Source organism: Sylvia atricapilla, chromosome 15, assembly GCF_009819655.1.
Source record: "Sylvia atricapilla isolate bSylAtr1 chromosome 15, bSylAtr1.pri, whole genome shotgun sequence".
NCBI classification, from domain to species: domain Eukaryota; kingdom Metazoa; phylum Chordata; class Aves; order Passeriformes; family Sylviidae; genus Sylvia; species Sylvia atricapilla.
This window is the reverse complement of record NC_089154.1, coordinates 10,560,022-10,581,311: the sequence shown is the minus strand read 5'-3', so window position 1 is coordinate 10,581,311 and position 21,290 is coordinate 10,560,022. Positions and strand designations below refer to the sequence as shown.

Sequence of the window (21,290 nt, the reverse complement as noted above, 5' to 3'; positions counted from 1 at the left end):
GTCTGTGTTGTCACACAAGCCACCTTTTCCCAAGAGCATGTCCCCAGCAGTCAGAATTACAGCTCTGATACAAGGATGTAAGTTGGTTTAACCATTAAATAAACCGGTTTTATCCTTTCCTAAAACTGCTTTAGGATACTATATAGGAAAGAAACCTGTGGTCACAAAAATTGGCTGTTTTTTTAACATAATTGTGGCTTCAAGGTCTTTTTACCCAACCAATCTGTTATAGAATTCGATTAGAAATCTTATAGCTTGTGTTAAAAGAAAGAATCCAGCAAGAAAGTTCTGTAGACTCCTCTAAATTAAGCTATGAAGTTCATCTGTCCAGGGTGTAGTGACAGGAACACACGAACAAAGAGGAAAATAAATGTTTTAAACTTGTCTGAAAAACACTGGAGTTTGCAAAGGCAACCTGGCTGTCCTTATTTCCCACCTTTCTTATTTCACAACATAACAACTGTGCTTCATAACGACATCCTCACACAGCATGAGCTGCCAGTTACTCCTGAATCTACAACCTCTTGCTCCATAAACAAAAATATTCCCCGTCAGTCCTGGAAAAAGTAACTATTTTATTAATAAATGTATTTATATTTTAAATGCTCAAGAAACATTGTGATTTCCTTTTGAAACAAGAACTTTTTGCAAACAAAGGGAAGAAGAGAGAAACACCTGAACGTTTTAAGGCACAGCAAGTTGGACTTTGCATCACAGCTGCTGATATTTGATACAATACAACAAATATTTCATACCCAAAGTGGTAACAAATGCGAATCTTACCGGTTTCTCTGCTGAAGGGATATTAAATATTCGTCATGTTTTTCATCAAAGTCAGTCACCATGTCTTAACATGAACCTGAAATAAGAATATAATGGTCACACTGAATGATTTATTATGGAGTATCACTGGTTTTGCACCTTCAATAGATGAGAAGGCTATAAACTGAAAAACATTCCTCCTTCAACCATGCATAAAGCTGTCATGGCTGTAAATAAAGCTCCTGAAGAACACAGGAAACAGTAGTTGTTTAACTTATTTTTCAGAACCCTTCAAAATCTACTGAAGAACCAAAAAACAGTAAAAGTGGAAGGCATATGCTATAACAAGTTTAAAATGCCAGACCTGGCAAGCAAGACAACCCTGGGGCTCAGCAGAAGAGCTGTGCCCAAAGCCCAGCTGTGGAAGGGATTCTCTGAGCTGCTACTAGTTAGGTCAGCTCATCCTACAGTTCATTCACTGCTGAGGCTGTATATATTTGAAGTGTTTAATTAAAGATTTTACCTGGCTTGCCATTCAGGAAATCTGAATTTTTCCAGCAATCCTCACCCCGCTGCTGCCACCAAGTTGTGCTGGAGCGTGCTCTGACCCTCTCAGAAGTTCAAATGTGCCACCAGCACGTTTCCTTGAGCTCTGCACCAAAGAGAGAAGCGTGTTTTGTCTCTTACCGACCGCAGGACAGCTCTGCCAGAGCCCGGCCCGCTTCGGGTCTGCGGTGAGGGGAGCGCGGAGGGGCCCCGGACACAGCCCAGGGGGACACGGACCAGGGACAGAGCCACTAGACAGAGCCCCAGGACACCCACGGAACCGGGACAGAACTACCACACAGAGTCCCTGGGCGGACACTGACTTCGGACAGAGCCCCAGGACGGACAGGGACCAGGGACAGAGGCCCCAGATGGCCACTGACACCGGAGAGAGACCCCGGACACAGCCCCCAGAGGACAATACCCCGGACACAGCCCCCAGATGGACTCGGACCCGGGACGGACACTGACCCCCGGACAGAGATCCCGGACGGATACGGACCGGGGAAAGAGACCCCGGACGGACGCAGATCCCGAGGCAGAGTCCGCGGACACGGACCCCGGACACGGCCCCGGGTCAGAGACGGCCCCGGGCAGACACAGCCCCGGGGCACCCACGGCGGCCGGCAGCGCGGGCCGGGCCTGTTGCTCGGTCTCCGTGGTGACGGTCGCGCCGCCGCCGCCGTCAGTTCCTGCGCGCCGCGGGCCCGGAAGCGGCGGCGATGGAGGCCATGGAGCCGCTGTGGGTGCTGCTGGACGAGGTGGCTCTGGAGGGGCTGGACGGCATCACCCCGGCCGCGCTCTGGCAGCGCCTGGCCGCCCGCTCGCCGCCCTTCCCGCTGCCGCTGGAGGCCGACACGCAGCAGCTGCTCTGGGCCGCGCTCAGCTCCCAGCCCGACGTGCGCTTCTACCTCCTGCCGCGGCCGCGGCCGCCGCTCCGCCTGCACGACCGGTGAGGACAGCCCCCGGGGCGGCCCTTCCCGCCGGAGAACCTGTTGGGTGAAACAACCAGGTCTCCGGGCTAAACCCTGCCTGGTTGAGGGGCTCGTCTTGGTCTCATCGCCGGCTAAACCCGGCCCGGTTGCCGGGCTGCCCCTTCTCGCCCAGGCTTTGCCACAGCAGCACTTCGGTAGCCGGTGACAGCAGGCGGGGCCGAGGGTGCCTCTGAGCTGCTGTTCAGATATTATAAAGAGAATTTTCACTGTTCAGGGAGTCAGGCACTGGAGTAGGTTGCTCAGGAAGGTGGTGGAGGCACCATGCTGGAGGAGTTTAAGATCTGGCGCTGGGTGATGGGGTTTAGGGGTCACAGTGGTAGTGCTGGTGGATGGCTGGATAATCTTAACACTCTGTTCCAATTTTGATTATTCTGTGATTTAGGAGACCTGTATATGACTCCTGACTTGATTTACATTCAAATGACTGCTTGCTACTTAGCTACAGGCAGAATTTATATGTCCTGGTCAGTAGGATGGATGTACCTGTCATTTTCCTTACTTGTGAACTATATGTTTCTGTTATTCCCACTGTTTTTTCTTATTTCTTATATCTTCAACTTTTCAAAGATTAAATTATACCTCTCCTTCCTTCCTCCTGCACTCTGCATGCAGAAAAGGTTTGATCATGCTTGAGGAGTGCAGCTCTGCTCTTCATATTTTCCCAGTTTGGAGGTTTCAAAGGAGTTTCATTTTTCCAAGATACTTCCTAGGGGTGTCAGCATTGTTTGTGGCAATCTTGTGTTTCTCCTTGCTTGGTTAAATATTGGCTCTTTGCTTTAATTTCAGATATGAAGAAATAGACCTTGAAACAGGAATATTGGAATCCAAAAGAGATCCTGTTTCTTCAGATGATATTTATCCTATCCACATGATTTTGGATAACAAAGATGGCATACAAGGTTCCTGCCAGTATTTTAAAGAGAGAGTAGATATCACTGATCAAATAAGGAAGAAGGATTTGCAACCTTGTTATACTTACAAAGAAGCTGTTGCAAAGTGAGTGGAATCCTTATATCTGGCATTAAAATACTTCTAAGTTTTGTAATTTAGTCCTTACTCACTTTGTAGAGATTATATAAGAATGGTATTTGTGGAGAGAAAGGTATTGATTTCTCTGTTTTTGTGGAGCCAATAACAATACATTACTTTTCCTTCTGTTTCTTAGATGGGGAGAGAAATTAGTCATAGTTGCTTCCCAAGAGCAGCGTTACAGAGCTTTAATAGGCTGGGAGGGGGACCCTGACCTGAAACTCCCTGACTTTTCCTACTGCATTCTGGAGCGTTTGGGCCGAGCACGGTGGCAGGGAGAGCTTCAGAGGGACCTTCACAGTGGAGCTTTCAAGTAAGTTTGTATCTTGCTCTGAGAATTAAATCTAAGGCTGTTTTTAGGTATTCCTGTGAATAGTTAAACTCACATCTGTACTGCAGTGTTTCATTGTCGCTACCAGGAGGGCTTGGTTTTGGGAGCCTGTTTGGTAGAAGTGTATTGGTCTCATCCTTGGGCTCATTATCCTTCCTGATATTTTCTCAGAGAGCCAAAGATTTGTCTGGTGGGTCAATACACAGGTTTCTGATCTGTGAAAGTTCTTGCTTTTTCTAAATTACTTTTTCTTCAAATTTGGGTTGGAAAAATGGTTTTCACTTCCTTTTCTAAATTGCTGTCTAAGTATCTTACCCAAGTTCTGAAGGGATTCTTGGATGGCTACCTTTTGTCCATAGCATTTCCCTGTGTGATATCTCCATTGGGTGGGAGTCTGAGTTACCAGCTCCCAAACTAGACCTTGTATTTTGCTGATGGAAGAGCATTACACATCTTCTTAGAGAACTTCTGGATGTGTCCTGAAATTGTGGAGAATATCAGCATTGCTCTGAGGATTCACTGCTTTTAGGACGTGAGTGGGTTGTAGCTTGCACACCACCTGGCATTTTTTTTGCCACTTAGGGAGCTCTTGTAGGTAACTAAGGTGATGGGGATGGAGGGGGAAACTTTTATGGATGCTTTTATGTCAGTCTGGTGGCCCAAACCAGCTCACCAAGGCAGGAAATGAGTCCCAGAGCTGTTACAAGGAGGGCAGTGGCTGCAGCAGCATAGCCACAAGTTGGAGAGGATGGAAAAGAAGGCTGTGGGGATACAATGCTGATTCAACCCCCTCGTCAAACCATGTCATGACAGTCTGTGCCCAAAGGCTCTAGGTTAAAATCAGAGGTATTTCTCTGTTTAATTGGATTAACTATGGAAATAAATTTCACAGGTTTTCTTAATGGGGGCACTTCCTAACTCTGAGTTTTGAGTCACTTTGAAGACTATCATGCGTCACTTAGGCTGTGGGTAATATAGGTAACATGTTCTGGGTAGTGGATAGTTAAAACTTGTTTGCAGAAGTTCCTGTTCCTATAGATATGTTGCCATCTTTTCTTTAGAGTGGATGCTGGCAAGCTTCATTATCACAGGAGGGTCCTGGACAGAAGTGGTCTGATAACCATGCAGTCCCACGTCATCCGACTGCCGAGTGGAGCACAGCAGCACTCCATTCTGCTGCTCCTCACCCGCTTCCATGTTGATAGGTATGGTTTAAGGGACTCCTGGGTACACTTTGACCTTTTACTGTGGTGAGAGATTGTTCTGTTGTCACAGAGCCATCAAAGTTTCCTGGAATTGACGCTTTCCAATTTATTAACTCTTCTTCCAATGTCGTAGATTTTAAAACTTGCCTGCCTTGGAACTGTAAACAGCAGGTTCTTCTAGTGCCTGTCAACTGCCTACATCAACATAACTCTTCTTTTTGTGGCACTAATAATTCTGTTAATTTTGACTGTTTTCACTAAAACGCATTTCTGGTAGATTTTTCGTTTTGTTTTCCTATCTTGTTTATGATTAGAACTTCTGCTTCTGTGGGTTGCCAGTGAAGTAACAGCTTGGGCTTAGTCATTGTTTGCTCATTGAGGTCTTTTCTTAGAGACAAATTATCTCATGTGCTATTCACAGGAGGCAAAGAAAACTAGAATTCCTAAACCAGTCTGAGAACACTTAGCATACTTTCTCTAGTGACTGACAGTTTCTAGAGCTACAACTCATGTTTATGAAGTTATATGCATACTTACATGTAAAATAATTCTCTTTTTTGGTTAGGAGGAGCAAATACGATATTCTGATGGAGAAGCTCTCAAGTATGCTAAGTGCTCGTTCAAACCAGATGGATACATTAGGAAACTTGAGGGAAGAATTGGTGAGATGAACTACTCATTCAAATTCTCACTCAGTAGAATCTAGATACTGAGTATCAAAGACTCATTCATACTACCTGCTTCTAAAGTTGCACAAAATTCTGGGCTAGGATGTCAAAAGAAGGATCTTAAAAACATACCAGATCAAGCTGTTGGTGGTGTTTGTCATAGGGGAGCAGTTCTGTTCCAACCACAGCTCAGAAAACATTTTGTCAACGGATGTCATGACACAGTTCTTACTTTTCCACTGCTGCTGTTGTGTGGATGGCAGAGTTGGAGGGATACAACACACTCAGGAAGATCTCAGGTTCTGCACTCAAAGGCTGTCAAGTTTCTTGTGGATATCCTACCCCAAAATACTGTGTTGTAAGAAGAGGTGGTATGGATGCCTTTGATACCAGTTAGAAGCAGGTGAAGCTTTTGGGCTGCAGTGACTTTTGCCATTTCTCTTTGCATCAGGGCCTATGTGAGAGAACCTTCAAACGTCTCTATCAGTACATGATGAATGCTGGCCTGGCCAAGGTTGTGTCTGTCCCCTTGCAAGACATAAACCCCAATGGAGGACCCTACAAGACAAAGAAAGGTGACTGGAACAATGATTTTGCTCTCTTTTTGTGTGATTACATTGATTCCATTTGATCTAGGAGCTTCATATCTTATATTAAAAGAGGTATAAGTAAAAAATCTGTCCATGCAGTGATGTAGATAAATGTGCTACTAAAGTGAAAATGCTGCAGCCCACTTGAATTAAGCATTTGTTACATATTTTTAAGGAATGAATGTCATCAAGTTTGTTGGATATCAATGTAAGCTGTGGTCTTGAGATATGATAAGACTGCTCAAGCCAGTACAGAATAGGAAGAAAGCAGTCTGCTGACCTTTCAGGTTGAAGTTAAATGACAAGTCAATGAATTGACAAAAAAATGCAAAAGGTTATGTTGAAAAGAAGGCTTGTTATGAAAGAAGTTAAAAACCAGACCAGTCTTGGTTTCCCTGACAGTCATGAGAATGCAAAGCTTCTCTGAAAAGTTCCCTATCTAATTATGGAAGTAAGGTCTTAAAGCACTTTGATTTCACTGAACACAGAATATTCTGAGTTTGAAGGGACCTCCAAGGAGCCCAACTCTTAAGTGAGAGGCCTCTACAGGGGTCAAACCCACACCCTTGGCATTATTGGCTCTCACCAGCTGAGCTGATATCAGGGTTGAGGTGAGACACCCAAAAACTGCACCCCAAAAAAGCTACAGTCTGCTGAGGGGTGGTTTAATGCATAACCAGATTTGAATGCCAATTTAATTGGTTCACAAGAACTGCTGATGATTTCCAAACATGTGGTGGAAAGACAAAAGAAGAGCAGGACTGCATGAGGAAAGGGAACAAAAGAAAGCAACTGTTCTCAGGAAAAGATACAGATAAAACTTGCATGGGGAAAAACCTACAAGAAATAATAATGGAAAGTATGAGAAAGGATAATACCACCAATGGAATTAATGCAATTCCTAATGGAAATCTAAACCAAATCCTTAATCACAGAAAATCCTAAGAGGCAGATCTGCAAGGTTAAAAAGAAGATAGTTCTGAAAGATAAACAGTGTCTATTTTAGAGATATAATGAACTGTTTGTGAGAAAAAAAAATCAGATATTAACTTAACATTGCAAATTTCACAGTCTTTGTGAATAGGAGTGATCTTAAAAGAGCAAGTGAAAGAGCCAATAAACCCATGAAAAATTCCAGAGGACAAAAAAGAGTTCAGATTACTGGGAGTTGGATTAAGGCTCTCAATAAGACAAATTCCTTCAAATCCTTTAAGTCTGGGGAAAGGAAATTCTCTGTAGGGAAAGTGTATTCTGAGCAAAGAGAAGCAGAGGCCAAAAGTAGGTACAGCATCAAGCATAGCTGAGAGAAAAATGACCCAGGTCTTTCAGGGATGAGCTGCTCCAGTTCTAATGAGCTGCAAACACTTGGAAATAAAACCCAAAGACTAGACAGCACTCCTAAAAAACAGTTTACAGGCAGTAGTAAAAACACTTAACTTCCAATTAAGGTATTTACTTAGAAGACAAGAAAATACAGGTCCACTTATAAGCCTGGTAGCAGCCCCCAAGGCCTGGGTGTTTTATGCTCTGTCAGAGACTGGCAGAGCAGCAGCTGCATTTACTGCTTTAGTTTGCTGGGGAAAATGCCACTTGATGAATCTTTCACTTGAATGATAATTCCTTCTTACAGATGTAAAAGCTGAAAATCCCCAAAAGTGCCTTAAAAACACTAGGTATTAAAGGAGGATGAATTAATAATAGCTGATTTTCAGCAGAGATCAAGATAGTTTAATCTCTGGAGTTATACAGGAAAGAAGATAGAAATATGTGGGACACACTGAGGATGAAGCTAGAGCATCTGCTATGGGAAGAACAGTATTGGGCAGCAGGAGCTAAAGGAAAAGGCATTGGTTTGTTTGGGGGGGATTTCTTTTCTGTGGGGAGTTTTTTTGGTTTTTTGTTTTTGTTTTTTTTTTCAAATACTGCTTCCAGTGAAAGTTAAGGGGCTGTAGAAATAATAATAATTAAAAAAAAAATAAGGACCTGGAGAAGTAACAGTGCTTGCAACCCTACCAAAATGTCAGCACTGAAGTCCTAAGCAGCGTCATGGGGAAAGGATTCAGCTCAAGGAAAAATAATGGAATTGTGTAGCCTGGAGCACAGTTACATGGTGAAGTGACTGTGGGTTAACTTTGTGTCAGCTGGGCTTCAGTAACTGCTCAGATATATAAACACAAGATAAAATTCATCAGCTGAAACCTTCGTGATCCCAGCCAAAGCCTTCACCTGGCCTTTTCACAGCAGTTTGTTGCAGAGGAGCAGGGATGGCTGGAGGTGTTCCCCCCACTGCTGCAGAGTGAACTGGCTGCTGCAGCAGCTGCTGAGTCACTGCAATTTGCCAAGGTGGCAGTGTCCAGTAACCCGGTTCGAGTTACTGCTGGTGTAAAATGGTCCAGCAGGAGCTCAGTGACACTGAGGAGAGCAGGATCTCAGCTCTCCTGCAGCCATCTGTCCTCACTCTGCCCTTTGCTGGGAGGTCCCAGTGAGTGGAGAGTTACCACAGCACAGCTGATGGACAGGAACGTGCCAAGATGTGGAATTAAATCATCTACAAGAATCTTGTGGCTAGTGGACAGTGTGTTCTGTCCTTGTAAAAAGGAATGGGTTTATACCCAGTGAGTGATCTCACAAATATGTGTTCTCCAGGTGTAGTTCCGGGGATTGGCACTTAATCCCTCCATTGATTTATTTATACTGTGGAAGTTTCTCCTACTGGACAGTCCTAGCATTGTCACAGATGTGAAGGTTTGGAGCACCTCAAAAATTCACCTGACTGCCAGATTCATACAGAGGGAAAAGCTGTTGCAAACCTTTCCTAGAAATACCCAGCTCTCTTTAGTCATTTGTTCCCTACTTCTCCATGTTGCTGAAAGAAAGAAAATTGTTCAAAGCTGTGCACACCCCCTGCACTTTGTCAGGAGTTGCTACTAACACTCATTTTTCACAGGGACTGATGTCATGGTCCGTTGCCTTAAACTGCTGAAGGAATTTCGGAAGAAAATTGAAGATTACCATGATGATGATGAAGAGATCATCACAAAAGTTGTTCAGCCTGTGGATATTGTTTATGAAAGGGATATGCTCACCCAGGCTTATCAGCTAAGTAGGTGATGTAAGACATCTGAAGACTTTTCCCATTACCTCCTTACTCCTCTTAGTATAAAATAAATGTGTATGTTGAAGGTGGTTTTACATTCTGGTTACTTTTGTATCAGAAAGTGTCAATTTTTCATACAAAATGAGCTTTATGTCCAGATTAGACTGGAGGTGCTGCCACCTGTTAGCCCACCTTGGAAGATTAGCACTTACTCAGTACCGCCCAGCAGAAACAGGGTGTCGTGATGGGATGAGAAAAGATGAAGCTAACAGTGTTCCTTATTCTCCTGTCTCTTTTCCTTTCCAAATGGAGAAATGAATATCTAACTGTGGAAAGCTGCCAGGGGGAAAAAAATCATCCGTGCTTCTAATTTGAAGCTGTCACCTCCATACCTCATTCTGCTGGGCACTGCTTCATGTAAAATTGTGGTTTATGACAGTATTTGGCTGAATATTTTATGTGTCTGGAAAAATGTCTTTATTTAGTGGGAAATCTTAAATTTAACATTCTGGTATATACTGTTGTTCGGGAAATATCAGTGTATGTAGAAAAAAAATACATATATAATGCAGTCAGATTATTTCTCTGAGATTTTTGTTTTGTTTTATTTTCTGCAACAGTTGAAAGTAGAGGAACCAAAGGCATTTCTCAGGCAGAGCTTCGCCTGGCCATGAATGTGGGGAAGCTGGAAGCCAGGATGCTCTGTCGTCTTCTGGACAGGTACAAAGTTGTCAAGGTAAGGCTAAAATGAAATAATTCAGATACTTATTGAAGCTGAAGGTACAATTTTGATTACTCTGGGAATAACATTGTTAACCTCAAACATTAGAAACAGCAGAGATTTGAGAATGACAATGGGAGAGTCCTGGTTGAAGATTGAAAAGAGAATTAATTCAGTTGAGTAAAAGGTGTGTAAGGCAAGGGTTCAGAATTAGGACTGCAACCTGCTCTAATCAAAGCACTGAAGGAAAGACTCTCTGTTTCCATGTAAAATCATTCATCTACTTGCCTTTTGAAAATACCAGGAAATTCTGGAGCAAAACAGTTACTTGTCTAGGAGTTACGATGATTGAATTTATTTCCAGATATTTCAATGGTTTTTTATTTCACAGGACAAATCCAGCTATCATGTCTTGCATGTACCCAATGGTCCCTTTCCACAAAGGCAGGATAATTGCCGTGTTCCCTCAATGGGGAATCTTTTCAGAAAAATCTTGTCATTCAATAAAAAGTTCTGTAGAGTTCAAAACAAGTTGTATAAACCATCAGAATATCTAGACATATTTTTCCCCAGTCAGGTTTGAAAATGAAACCTTCCCTTATTGATTGGTGAAGTGTGTGAGTTCGTAGATCCTTGAAAGCTCCTGCTGTAGCAGACAGGGCAGCAGCACTTCCACTGAAGTCTGAGTCACTCAGAGAGCTGCAGTGCCCTTATTTCACAAACATTTTTGTTCTGAAATAATTGATGTCTGCTCTAAGTACACACTGTTTGTTCTTCTTCAGACTTTTCTCCACCTCACATACCGTAGGAGTTCCTTTCTAGTACACTGGTAATGCAGATTTGTTTGTTTTTCAAGCACAGAATTCCTTTTGATTTCTCTGTGTGAAGGTTAGGCACATTCTTGTTACTTAGAAGAAATAAATGACATGGTGTCTTTTGATGTGGGGGAATAACACTGAGAACATTTTCCCTCTGTTGATGCTGGAGAATATTGATAGAATGGAGAAGCAAGGTGATAAAATAACATTCCAACTGTTTCCTTAGGGTTTTATGGAGGATGAAGGTCGGCAAAGGACAACAAAGTACATTTCCTACATTTTTGCAGAGGAGAGTGATTTAAACCGTCAGTTTGAGAGGGAGAAGGCCAGAAGTGAGCAGTTGGCAACAGTTACTTTGGCTGTGGTGCCAGAAGAATCCCCACCTGTGGAAGATGGATCCCCTGGAGAAGAGGAGACTGTGGCCTCAGAGTCTGACAATGAGGAAGGGAAGGAGAGGAAGAAGAGGGGAAAAGGTCAAAAGGCCAACTCTGGTTCTCCACTGAAATCACGTGTACAAGATGATGTCCATCAGACAGCACCAGCCAAAGGTAACTTGTGGTTTGGAAATCTGGACAACAACCTGCATTTTTCTTTTGAATCATATTATTAAAGAACAAATAACATGTTATTAGCATCCATGATGGGTTTTGGTCACATATTTATTTTTAAGCCTATTTGGTTATTTTTCCTGCTTTCCCCCCAAATTGTTATGGTTTGGAGCATATGGTTTGGAGCACCAAGTGTGGTAAACTCTGGAGATTCTCAGGGCTGAAGTGTGGCCTGGTGTCTGTGTCCCAGTAGTGTTTGTGCTGCTTCTCCTGACACAATGCCATGTCTCCCCTTTTCCCTGATCTCACACACTGTGCTACAGGATATTCAGGGTTGGGATGACTTGACCCACAGCCTTACTCACCTGAGCATTTTGTAACAAAAATGTCTTGTCCCCTGAACTCAGTTACCTCAGCTTTTTCTTCAGTTATTGGGAACATCTTAGTGTGAAAACTATCAGCCTTTGGGGACATATTTTAAAAATATATGAGTGGTGGGAGGGGGGTACTTAATATTTTTTTTACCTATTTAAATGTTCCTACAACTTCTCTGATAAACTCCAAGGGAACAGAGGAGATCTCTATTTTTCTATGTAGATTATCTTTGGAGTAATGCTAAATTCTTATTCTGCTTTGAGTCAGAAAAGTCACATTTCTGGCAGAACCTGAGAATCTTTGAGACAGAAACTCTCCTTTCTTCATCAGTTTCTGGACGATCCCTTCATGACTTTCCAAGCTGTGAAAAGGTTTCTGCATGGAGAAAATTATTTGATGACAGAGGTCACCTTTCTTTAAAACTTTACTTTTGGAAGCTGAATGCGGTCTTTCATGGTCAAACCACAGCTTCCAGCAGAGCAGAATATGTGAAAAGTGTAGCAGAATGCTTTTGAGTGCTGCTACCTGGGTGGATGGGAGAATGGCTCTTAGAGAGAAAGGAGAGCAGAACAATTACAAGGCTTTTTGCTCTCAAACCAGGCTCAAAGCCAGCAGCTGTGAAGTCTCAGCAGAAGAAGCAGCCTTCCCCACCAATTCTTGAAGATCCTGACGAGCTCCCAGACAGCATTTCAGGGGATAGTTCTACTTTGGGAGCCCTAAAGCAGGAATCCAATGTTTCTTCCTGTGCTCATCCCATGGATGAAGATGGAGATGGAGATGGAGATGGAGATGTGGCTGTGGTGGAGGAGGTCAGAATTGAAGATCCTAAGGTAAGACCACATGTCTTAATATCTTCTTGTTGGTACAGCTGTCTGAGCTAATTTTTGTGCTCTTATAGCAAGACTTGAAACTAAAGTTTTTGTATTTATTTATCAAATTGTTTGGGGTTTTTTTGAATTAATTTCAAAGTACATTCATATTTTGGCTGCACAGTGTTGTAGGTATAAGTGAAAATTTTTCCAGGACAACTACAGGTGGGTAGTTGTCCCAAATACAGTTCTGGGTTAGTTCCCTGGTGCTCTCCAAATTCTGTGTTGACTGAATGCATGTCATAGCTTCATGCAGCACACGAGTGTTGCTTATGATCCACTGGCTGCCTTCCTGGGAAGGGGAGATAAGAGAGAATCTTCATCTGAGTAGTTTGCTGTAAATAAATCCATCCAAAGCGGGAATTGCTCCGCTGCTGCTGTATGAGGAGCCCCTGCTGGGCTGCAGAGAGTGGCTGGTGGATGTCCCACATTGCTGTGCTGTCCCCAGAAGCCCTGTGGCCCCAGGAAGGAGAAGCGTTCCAAGGCTGCAGCAGTGGAGAGGCCCCACGAGACCTACAGGCTGCTGAAGCGCCGCAACCTCATCGTGGAGGCCGTGCGGAACCTGCGCCTCATCGAGAGCCTCTTCACGTGAGCACAGCACCTCGGGGGGCTGGGGGCACCGGGGGCTTATTCCTGTCTGCCTTGGCTTGTCCCTGCTGCCACCACGGCTGTGAGGATGGAGAGGGTGGCACAGGGAGGGAGTGTGTGTCTTAGTTTGGAAAGACAGGTGTCTGCCAGGGAAAAGCCGGGGCTTGCCGTGGAATGGAGAATGAAAACCCCCCTTCGCTCTGAATTATTAGATTTTTGAAATTAAGGGTCTTTTGAGCAAAGATATGGGAATAAGAATAACTGTTCTTTACTGGGCATATAAGAAAATGTAGTAGTACAAAAAAAGCAAACAACAAAAACAGAGAAAAAACACTGACGAAGTCAGAACACGACCTGACACCCTGTTGACATCCTTTAGACTTCAGAAGATGGTCATGGATCAAGAGAAGCAAGAAGGTGTCTCCACCAAGTGCTGCAAGAAGTCCATCGTGCGGCTGGTGCAGCGGCTGGCGCGGGACGGGCTCCTCAGGCTCTACCGCACCACGGTCATCCAGGATGGCATCAGCAAAAAGGTGACAGCACAGCCTTCACCTCATTTCTCACAGTGCCCTGGGATGCCTTTTTTTCCTGGGATGCATGGGTGACTTCTCTTCTTGTAGCAGAACCTACAATGGTGCTACCCAGAAGCGTCATGTCAGACTAAGTTGGGGTGAGAACCAATCACTGCTTTCCGTTATTGGACTGCAGAAAACTGAGACCAAGGAATAGGCCAGAGATCAAAGTCTCTGAATCTCCCTTCTGAGAGGTTCTGCTGCTTATAAGTTCTGTGCTTCATAGTTCTCTTCTTGCACTGCCAGGCTGCAGCAAAAATCTACTTAAACCCCTTTTGAAAGCCAAGAATGTATGAAAAATTTAAAGTGAGCTTCTGAGTTGAAATTTATAGAACGTGATTTTTAATTTTAAAGCAAAAATCCACTGTGAGGTTTATGGAAGTCAGATGTCTGGTTGTAGAGCTGAGACTTGTCATATTCTCTAGTGTGAAATGCTCATAAGCAGGGAATTGAATCCACTGAAAATTACCTGCTGCATATTTAGTGTAGAGCACATACGAAATCTTACCAATCTAAATTGTGTGTGTGCTTTCAGCAGCAATATGTGATAGCTTGGCCTTACACCTGATGAGCTCTGACTTTTCATTTATCCCTCTCAGCGTAGTATTTACAAGTCAAAGTATTTGTTTCTGAAAATTTGTTTCAGCTTTTAAAAACCCAACCCCCAAGGTTTGTAGAAGTTTATTGGTATGAAGACCATGTAGTTTTACTTCTTGTTTAATACAAAGTAGCAACGGGCATTTTCATCCCAAAGTGTTGATGTTCTGCGAATTATTAAAACCATCATAGTATTCATCCATCGTTGCTACTGCTAATTCACTGTTAATCTCAGGTAATTTATGCAGCTGATTAAGAGGCAATATCTCCATAAAGAGCTTTTGTGTGTGTTGTGCTGCTGTGAGCAGGTGGAGTTCGTTGTGCACCCCTCAGTGAGTCCCAGCGATCCCCTGGTGAAAAGCGCCATCGAGCAGGTGCGGTTCCGCATCTCCAACTCCAGCACTGCAAACAGGCAAGTCAGCTCTGCCTGGGATGGCTTGGGGGGATCTAGGCTCATCTAGGGGGTGCAAAAATATGCAGAGGAAATAAGCACAAGGTAAGCAGATAACCCCAAACAAACAACCTCCTCTTTAGCAGGAGAGAAATGGAAGCACAAAGCTGAGGCAACGTGCTGATATCTCCTGAAGTCAGGGAAGAACAGGAATTGAACTCTCTGCAGATTTTGTACCTAAGTGCAGTGTGGTTTTACTACAGGATTAAAGCCCCCCAGACACCAACGTCCCAGGACCATGGTGAGGAAGAAAACCAGGGGCAAGAGGCAGTTCCTGATTCAGAAAAAACACAAGATAGCTCGTGTAAAGCTGATAATAGTCGGGCAGGAAAAACTGATGAAAAAATGGGCATAACACAGCTAAGGAACTATCACCCTGTTACAGGTACAGCCATCTTTGAGGTTTCTGTCATCCTTCACCTTCCTAATTATTATTAATAATAATTTTCAGATGTCTCCTAAGATACAAGAGATTTTTTTCTCGTCCTATAGAAATAAGTTTTGATTTATATTATACCAGTCTCACTATGCAATGTTTTCTTAGCTGCGTATGTTTTTTACAATTGTGAACTTACATTTGCATTTACTACTTCTTCTTTACTCTTTGTAACTTATCTTTCCTTCCAGTTTTCTTTACATTAGTTTTGCACAGGGAGGTGTTTCTCCTGCTCTAATCCTCTTTTTATTTCTATTTGGTCTTTATTCTTCCCTCCCAGTTCCAGGACTTGGGCGTTCTCTTGGCTTTCTTCCCAAAATGCCCCGTTTAAGAATGGTCCATATGTTCCTCTGGTACTTAGTTTATGGACACCCTTTAAATGAAAGACGGCAAAAGGGAGGTAGCAATGGTGAGAAAACACAAGGGCTGGATGAGAATGCAGCTGTAATTGAAGCACAACCTGATGGGACCTTAGAAATTGTGTCATCTGTGGTGAATCCTGAGACCTCTGCACAGGAGACTGAAGTAGATCTGTCTAATCAAACAGGTAAGTGACACATCCTGACTTTACTACAGACCTTACCATGGTTCATCACTGAAAAATAGATAAAAGTCTACTCCAGAAAGGTTTGAAAATCAAGAGTTTAGAGGATTTTCGGGTCATTTTAGATTTTCAGACTGTGAACTGGCAGTTGTGTTGTGCTTGAGCACTGACAGTGAGAGTCTTGTTGTAAGTGTTGGGTTTGGTGTGTCTGAGGCACTGCTCCTGTTCCCAGTGTACGTGGACGACTCGTCGTGGATGCGCTACATCCCTCCCCTCCCCATGCACAGGGAGTTTGGGTTTGGATGGGCCCTGGTCAGTGACATCCTCCTCTGCCTGCCTCTCTCCGTCTTTGTTCAGATTGTACAAGTCAGCTACAAGGTACAGTGCTCTTTTGTTTGCTTCAAAGTCTGATGGTGTCAACTGTAGCTATAGGCTGAAACAAATATCCCCTTAATCTGTTTTAGCAAAACTAGACCCTGGAGAGGAGAGGAGACACTTCAGATTTTTACAGAAGAAGTTGTTGCTTTCACAGGCTCACAGAAAAAAAAATGTATAGTCCTGTAGTGCTGCAAAGTCTTAAGCTACTGTTTTGCCAAGAGCTTTTTATAATCTCACTGAATCCTCTGCCTCATTGATTAATAAGAATAACGTTTAAGCGTTTTACAAAAGCAGTAAGGTTTGCTTAGAGAATATTTTAGTAAGCAACTCTGGTAGCAAAGCTTTATACTTGAGGGGATGGTTACGTTTTGCATTTTGATTAACTTCTAAAATAATTCTAGGTGGAAGGTCTGGAAGATCTTTTAAATGATCCACTAAAAAAGCACACTCTGATCAGATTTCTTCCAAGGCCAGTCCGACAGCAGCTCCTCTACAAAAGGTAAACAGTTGAGTCAAAATAAGTGGCTCTAGAGAGGAACCAGCAGTGGCTGACTGTTTTCTCAGTTATTTCCTGTTTGTGTCAAAGAGAACTGTGGCACTTAAGACAAGGATCATCAATCCTCAAGGGGTAGTGTGCCAAACTGTATTTTTCTCTCACAAATAGAAGGTAATAAGAAACTAATAAACAATATTCATGTATCCTGTCAGGCAGTGCTTGAGACTTGGGAGGTTCTGTCCTTCATAACTCATCAGCAGGATGTTGCTTCTGTATAAAACACACTCCTCACTGCTGCTAAATTCAGAATTTAATAGGGTCTAAGTGTTGCTGTCCTTCATAAATCTTTCCAGAGGTGCCACATTTCCCAGCTCTTGCCTCTCACACATTCAGTTTCTCCTCATACTCTCCGTGGCATGTCTGCCATGGTTTGCCATTTCTCTTCCAAGACATGTAAAACTTGAGATTGGACTGAAGAAAGGAAAGTGATTTGAATGTCTGGAATCAAGAGCACCATGTTAGTTTTCCCCAAAAAGTCACTGCTGACAATTTGTGAATGGTTGGAGGTTTATGTGACGTTTTCCAAACCACAGATGTGCCTTTGGTGAAGGAGCAGGGCTGGGCAGTATCAGCAGCCAAGGCTCTTGGGGAGCCCAGGTTTGCAATTCCAAACCTATTGCTAAATCTTAGAAATTGGATTGATGGCATTTTCTGAAACCTGCAAGCTCCATCTGATGGGTTGATGCAAACAGTGTGACACATAACCAAGCTGTCTCTCCAGTCTCCATTCACTAGAACTTCTAACTGAGCCAAATTTCTAGGCTTGATCTTTCTGACCCTCAGAGAAAACTCCTGCCAAAATCCAACTCCCATTTAACTGCGTTTAATTAGGTCTTAGTGAAGTTAAATGTGGGCAAAGCTAATTTTTCACTAACTGTCTCAGAAACTAAATCTTGCAGGAGGTTCCTGCAGCTGCCAGAATTTTGCCATAGATGTAGGAATGCAGGATGGAAAATGCTGCACTTTTGGCTCTGCCAAAGTTTTGAGCATCTAAAAGCACTTTCTTGGAGCAGTAATTTTAAACAACCTGAACTCCAAGAATCTTTGCCCAGTTCTTCATACATAAACATACAAAGGCCTGTATTTAGCAGTCATGTTTTCTTATTCCTGTCTTCTTTGCATGAAATTGTCTGTAGATCTGCATATTTCATTCACTTTTACATGTGTTATTTCTGGCTAATTTTCTTTTTTGCAAGCAAAATTTTGCTTAGTTTGTGGCTAAAATATTGGATTTTTGATTTTAGGAAAGGAAATTTGGACCCTTGAGGTATTAAATGTTTTCCATAGGCTGATAATTCAAGCAAAAATAGCACTTCAGAAATTCTATAACTTGGTGGTTTGCTGAAAGCCCAGGTTGCTGCATGAAAAAGTTGGATTTTCTGGTATCACTTTTCTGTTTTCATGAGTGCTAACTGTAACACTCCTACCATTGCTACAGGAGGTACATCTTCTCAGTGGTAGAAAACCTGCAGAGATTATGTTACATGGGGCTGCTGCAGTTTGGCCCAACGGAGAAGTTTCAAGACAAAGACCAGGTAATTAAAAAAAAAAAACAAAAATAAAAAGGCAGTTACTCTTAATGAGCTTTTCAAGATCTGGGGTTCATAATTACCTTAAATGAAGTACTGATGTTTCAGATGTATGTGCAAACCTCCAGCCCCAAGTCTCACTGTCAATTGTGCAGATAATTTTTCACCTCTTACTCTGGAAGGGAACTACTGAGATGCATAATGCTGAACGCTGCACACAATAATGATCCAGCAGGTCCCACACTGGCAAGACTTAATGAAAAATGAGTCTGACACATTCCTTTCCATCAAGGTGTTGAGCTTGGATGTGTGATAGAGAATAAAGGCACTGATCAGAGTAAGATGATGAGATTAATATGCATCTTTTTAGATAGAGAGCACCTGCAAAGGAGAAAGCGGACCAGATTTTATGAGGATAGGAAAGGTAATTAGGCTCCCAAACACATCCATGCAAATCCCGAGTGAGGACTTGCAGGAAATAGCCACTCTCTGGAAATTTGGAATATTTTGTGCACAAGAGTGAAAAGAAACTGTTCTAAATCTAGAAAGGAAATTCCTGGATTGCTGTCAAGGGAATTTGGGGATGCAGTGCAATAGTGTGGGAATGGGTGTGGCCTGAGCAGTAGCTAAAAACAGCAAAGCCAGAAACTGTCCAGTCCTAACGTAGCTGTGTCCTGGTGATGGGGCAGTTGCAGTAATGTTTGCAGCCTGAGCTGTGCTCTGTGTGGCAGGTGTTTGTGTACATGAAGAGGAACGCTGTGATTGTGGACACCACCAGCTGTGACCTGCACTACAACCTGGCGCAGAGCAGCCGCCCCTTTGAGCGGCGCTGCTACGTCCTCAACACCCTGCAGGACGTGGAGAACTTCTGGTTTGATCTGCAGTGTGTCTGCCTCAACACACCCCTGGGTATGGCACAGCTGGACCTCCTGAGCAGCCTCACTGCCCTTTCTGGGCACGCCACAATTCCTCTTCCTTTCCTAAAACTTAAGCTGGGCTCTATTTTTTCACTTCTACTGGAATGTTGTCCTGTGCATCACAAAAAAAAAAAAAAAAACCAAAACAACACATTGGAAGCTATGTCCATATAATTGTGTGAAGTTGTGATGCACTTGAGTTCATGGCAAGGCATTGCTGCCCTGTTGGAAGTATCAAAGTTGGCAGTAGCCCTTCTCTGTGAAAAGCACATTGTATTGAGAAGGGGTAAAAATGGCAGGACTATGTGGGAGCAGTAGTTTGCCAGAGCAGAGTGGATTGAAGATGAATTGAATTCTGAGTTGTCATGCTGAGAGTGAAACCCCTTTGTCTGTCCAGGAGTCGTCCGCTGTCCTCGGACAAAGAGGAGCAGCCTTGCAGGGGAGGAGAGTGCCCTGGATGTGGAAAAGGAGCAGGAGTCAGCAGTGAACAAACACAACCTGGAGCGGAAGTGTGCCATGCTGGAATACACCACGTAGGTCCCCTTGGCCCCTGAGAGCTGCCTGAGCAGGGCAGGCAAGAAAAGCTGGTCAGGTGTTGAGGATGTTACTCAAAAGCAAGAGCACCTGAGACTCCAACATCTCAGCTGGGTGTTCTGTGGAGTTCAGAGGTGAACTGAGTCAGAGGGGATGGATTTCTGTTTCATGTTCCCAAGAACTTGGTTGCCAAGCAGGTTGTTGTGCTGGAGGGATGGGATAAACAGATTGGGATTTCCTTCCAGAGCAGTACAGATGCACAGAACATCTGTACTGTTGCAAGAGTCCTGAGGAGAGCAAAGTTGGGAGGGAGGGAATGCTTCCCAAGTACAGTGAATGCCAGGAATAACAAGTGTAAAGGTTCTCTGTCCCTGTGCTTTACATCATGGTATCTCAAGTAGCTTCAGCAGCTCCTCAGTGCCACATTCTGAATCCTGTCCCTTTGTGCTGCACTTGGCTGTAATTGGTTGCAGATTAATTTCTAATGTGCACTGTGATGTAGAGGTGATCTCTGGAGCATTTAATCTTCTGCCTAATCACACCCAGAATACCCGGGAGGGTTGCATTCTCACAACCTGTGACAGCCATGCAGAACCCCAGCTAAATTTTTTATGTTGTGTTGTGCACCGTGGTTTAGCTCTGTTAACATTCTCTCCTGTTTCAATAAACAGTCTGTTTTAAAGTTTTTTCAGTTAGTTCCATGTTGCAGGTAAATAAATTAAGTTACCTTAAAAAAATGGAGTTGAGAGACCCAATTCCACTGATCCTTGCTTGAACTTCTGCATATGGTATCTCTGTGTGTCAGTAAATCTTTTAAATTGGAAACCTGGTGTTTACTTGCACTTAGGCTAGGGATGACTGCAACATCTTTAGGAAAGAAACATTTTGGGATGTAATTGATGGTGTAATATCACCCCCTAAACTGGGAGGACAAGGGGAGAATTCTGCACATTGCACACACACCAGTTAAGAGCACTGGGCAGGAATCTGTACAAAATAATTCCTGTGGATTTTGTTCTTGCTGGTAGGGGCAGCAGAGAGGTGGTTGATGATGGATCCATCCCTGGAGATGGGCTGGGAGCTGCAGGTCTGGATTCCAGCTTTTATGGGCACCTGAAACGCAATTGGATCTGGACAAGCTACATCATCAACAAGACCAGGAAGGTGAGCATTTTAGTATTTATACACTGTAGTGACTTCTTCAAATTTTAACATTCTTAAGGTTGAGGTGGTGACACCAAAATGTTACTGTCTGCATGCTCTCAGTAAGGGTCTGCAGCACTGGAACAAAGTGAGTGCCAGATACTCACAAATCTTGGTGCTGAAATGATTGAAAGAATTGGACATAAATTTTATTTGAAAACTGAGTTTGACAATGGATTTGTTAGTGCATTCAACCCAAGGAGAAATACTTCAATGAGTGAGCAGTTCACACTACTCAGTGGTTCCTTTTGCCTTTCTGGAATGTAGAAGTTGTCAGACAAAAAGCAAAACATCCAAAACAAGGAAATACACAAGGGGAAAAAAAAACAGGGAGTCCAATACATGCAAATCAGAGTTCTGGCTAATGTCCTGTCTCTGATGGAAGCTTGTAAGAGCAAGGGATATTTCCTCAGAATGCTCTTCCAGCTGTC

At 43.4% G+C, this 21,290-nt stretch overlaps 2 protein-coding genes across 10 annotated transcripts in view; one reads left to right on the top strand and one right to left on the bottom strand.

Annotated features, from left to right (window-relative positions):
• KATNIP (katanin interacting protein) overlaps positions 1 to 1,918 on the bottom strand; it is a 55,372-nt gene extending 53,454 nt beyond the window's left edge. For 7 of the 8 annotated variants that reach the window (XM_066330190.1, XM_066330196.1, XM_066330192.1 and 4 more), the window contains exons 1-3: positions 1,780 to 1,907; positions 1,286 to 1,414; positions 784 to 859 (exon numbers count right to left, since the gene is read on the bottom strand). In XM_066330190.1, coding sequence (XP_066186287.1) covers positions 784 to 845 — 62 coding nt within the window. In that variant the 5' untranslated portion in view covers positions 846 to 859; positions 1,286 to 1,414; positions 1,780 to 1,907. Of the gene's footprint in view, positions 1 to 783; positions 860 to 1,285; positions 1,415 to 1,779 lie in introns of all 8 variants that reach the window. The other variant, XM_066330191.1, reaches the window with a different exon arrangement.
• A 98-nt stretch (positions 1,919 to 2,016) lies between these two features.
• GTF3C1 (general transcription factor IIIC subunit 1) overlaps positions 2,017 to 21,290 on the top strand; it is a 36,866-nt gene continuing 17,592 nt past the window's right edge. Inside the window, exons 1-21 of one of the 2 annotated variants that reach the window (XM_066330199.1) lie at positions 2,017 to 2,260; positions 3,090 to 3,299; positions 3,469 to 3,645; positions 4,725 to 4,868; positions 5,434 to 5,530; positions 5,988 to 6,111; positions 9,074 to 9,229; positions 9,844 to 9,959; positions 10,989 to 11,310; positions 12,286 to 12,515; positions 13,003 to 13,142; positions 13,522 to 13,675; positions 14,620 to 14,723; positions 14,966 to 15,147; positions 15,479 to 15,745; positions 15,975 to 16,120; positions 16,522 to 16,619; positions 18,115 to 18,211; positions 18,937 to 19,114; positions 19,520 to 19,655; positions 20,685 to 20,820. In XM_066330199.1, coding sequence (XP_066186296.1) covers positions 2,031 to 2,260; positions 3,090 to 3,299; positions 3,469 to 3,645; positions 4,725 to 4,868; positions 5,434 to 5,530; positions 5,988 to 6,111; positions 9,074 to 9,229; positions 9,844 to 9,959; positions 10,989 to 11,310; positions 12,286 to 12,515; positions 13,003 to 13,142; positions 13,522 to 13,675; positions 14,620 to 14,723; positions 14,966 to 15,147; positions 15,479 to 15,745; positions 15,975 to 16,120; positions 16,522 to 16,619; positions 18,115 to 18,211; positions 18,937 to 19,114; positions 19,520 to 19,655; positions 20,685 to 20,820 — 3,444 coding nt within the window. In that variant the 5' untranslated portion in view covers positions 2,017 to 2,030. Of the gene's footprint in view, positions 2,261 to 3,089; positions 3,300 to 3,468; positions 3,646 to 4,724; positions 4,869 to 5,433; positions 5,531 to 5,987; positions 6,112 to 9,073; positions 9,234 to 9,843; positions 9,960 to 10,988; positions 11,311 to 12,285; positions 12,516 to 13,002; positions 13,143 to 13,521; positions 13,676 to 14,619; positions 14,724 to 14,965; positions 15,148 to 15,478; positions 15,746 to 15,974; positions 16,121 to 16,521; positions 16,620 to 18,114; positions 18,212 to 18,936; positions 19,115 to 19,519; positions 19,656 to 20,684; positions 20,821 to 21,290 lie in introns of those variants that run through there. The other variant, XM_066330200.1, reaches the window with a different exon arrangement.